General features: G+C 40.2%; 1 protein-coding gene across 1 annotated transcript in view; it reads left to right on the top strand.

Annotated features, from left to right (window-relative positions):
- Positions 1–220: 220 nt before the first annotated feature.
- Positions 221–1,078, top strand: part of LOC107102042 (probable cation-transporting ATPase 13A3) — a gene marked incomplete at its 5' end in the record, with an annotated part of 34,079 nt that continues 33,221 nt past the window's right edge. Inside the window, 2 exons of the mRNA XM_015401187.1 lie at positions 221–304; positions 413–482. Coding sequence (XP_015256673.1) covers positions 221–304; positions 413–482 — 154 coding nt within the window. The remainder of the gene's footprint in view (positions 305–412; positions 483–1,078) is intronic.

Here is a 1,078-nt window from a genome sequence, read left to right as displayed (position 1 = left end):
CTGAAAAATGTTGCATAGTATGCCTTTAAACCCAGAGTTTGGTTCAGGCTAGCTCATTCTCTGAGTCCTCATTCCAACAGTTTTAAGCAGCGGATGTAAATAGTGTGTATCCTGCAAATTAAGGCCTATTGTTTAGAACTGGGGACTGTATTTTGCCTTTAACCCTTGTGATTAAACATGTGCCTAAATGGTTAGAAGATTAAACTGTCTCCTTCTCTAGAGGCCTGGAGGATGTGAAGGTGAGCTGTGCCCACATCCACTCTGAACACAGCTGTGGTCTAACCAAAACACTGCAGGATTACAGGTACCACTTTGCATTTTAGGTTTTTTTTCTTTTTTGATCCTGAGAATATCTGTTCATGCAATTATTTTTAAGACAAGTAAAAAAAAAAGGCTTTTAAATTCCATTTAGGAGGTTGTTTTTTGGGGAGAATGAGATCGCTGTGAGAGTACCGTCTCTGTTCAAGCTTCTCATAAAGGAGGTGAGTGTGACACCCAACATCCCATAGTTCTTTCCCCACCACACTCCCATTATACCTCAGGTTGCTCCAGAGCCATAAATCTATAGAGTGAATTATGCTCCATTATTATTGCAAGCAAAGAACGTGTTTTGTAAATTGAAATTTGAAAAAATTGCCTTTCAGAAATGATAAGTTTTCTAAATGAATTTTTTTTTTACAATTTGTTTCACCTCTTGGTTTGGCTTTCAGGAAAAATGTTCTTGAATAAGAGTGAGCCTATTGGGCTTGAAGCAAAGATAGTGGCTGTGTCTGAACGTCCACAATAACCCCTACATCCTCCATCACTATATAGCGTGGGGACTATGTAGTGAACTTTATAGTGAACTCCGTTAACTCACCGTTCAGACAGATGATCACTTCTTTCCGCTCCCTGTTGGCAGTGGGGGGGGGGGGTTACCATTAGGCAATACTAGGCAGTCGCCTTGGGCCCTAAATTCCTGGGGGTCCCATGAAACCGTTTTTACCTGAATGGTTAATGCAACTATTCCTTATTTGTGCAAAATAATTACGATTTCTGGCTAAAATGCCATCAGAACGCTGATAATAACTGTATCTCA

Source organism: Cyprinodon variegatus, unplaced genomic scaffold (genome assembly GCF_000732505.1).
Source record: "Cyprinodon variegatus isolate N-32 unplaced genomic scaffold, C_variegatus-1.0 Scaffold1191, whole genome shotgun sequence".
Lineage (NCBI taxonomy): Eukaryota > Metazoa > Chordata > Actinopteri > Cyprinodontiformes > Cyprinodontidae > Cyprinodon > Cyprinodon variegatus.
This window is presented reverse-complemented; position numbering and strand designations above follow the sequence as displayed.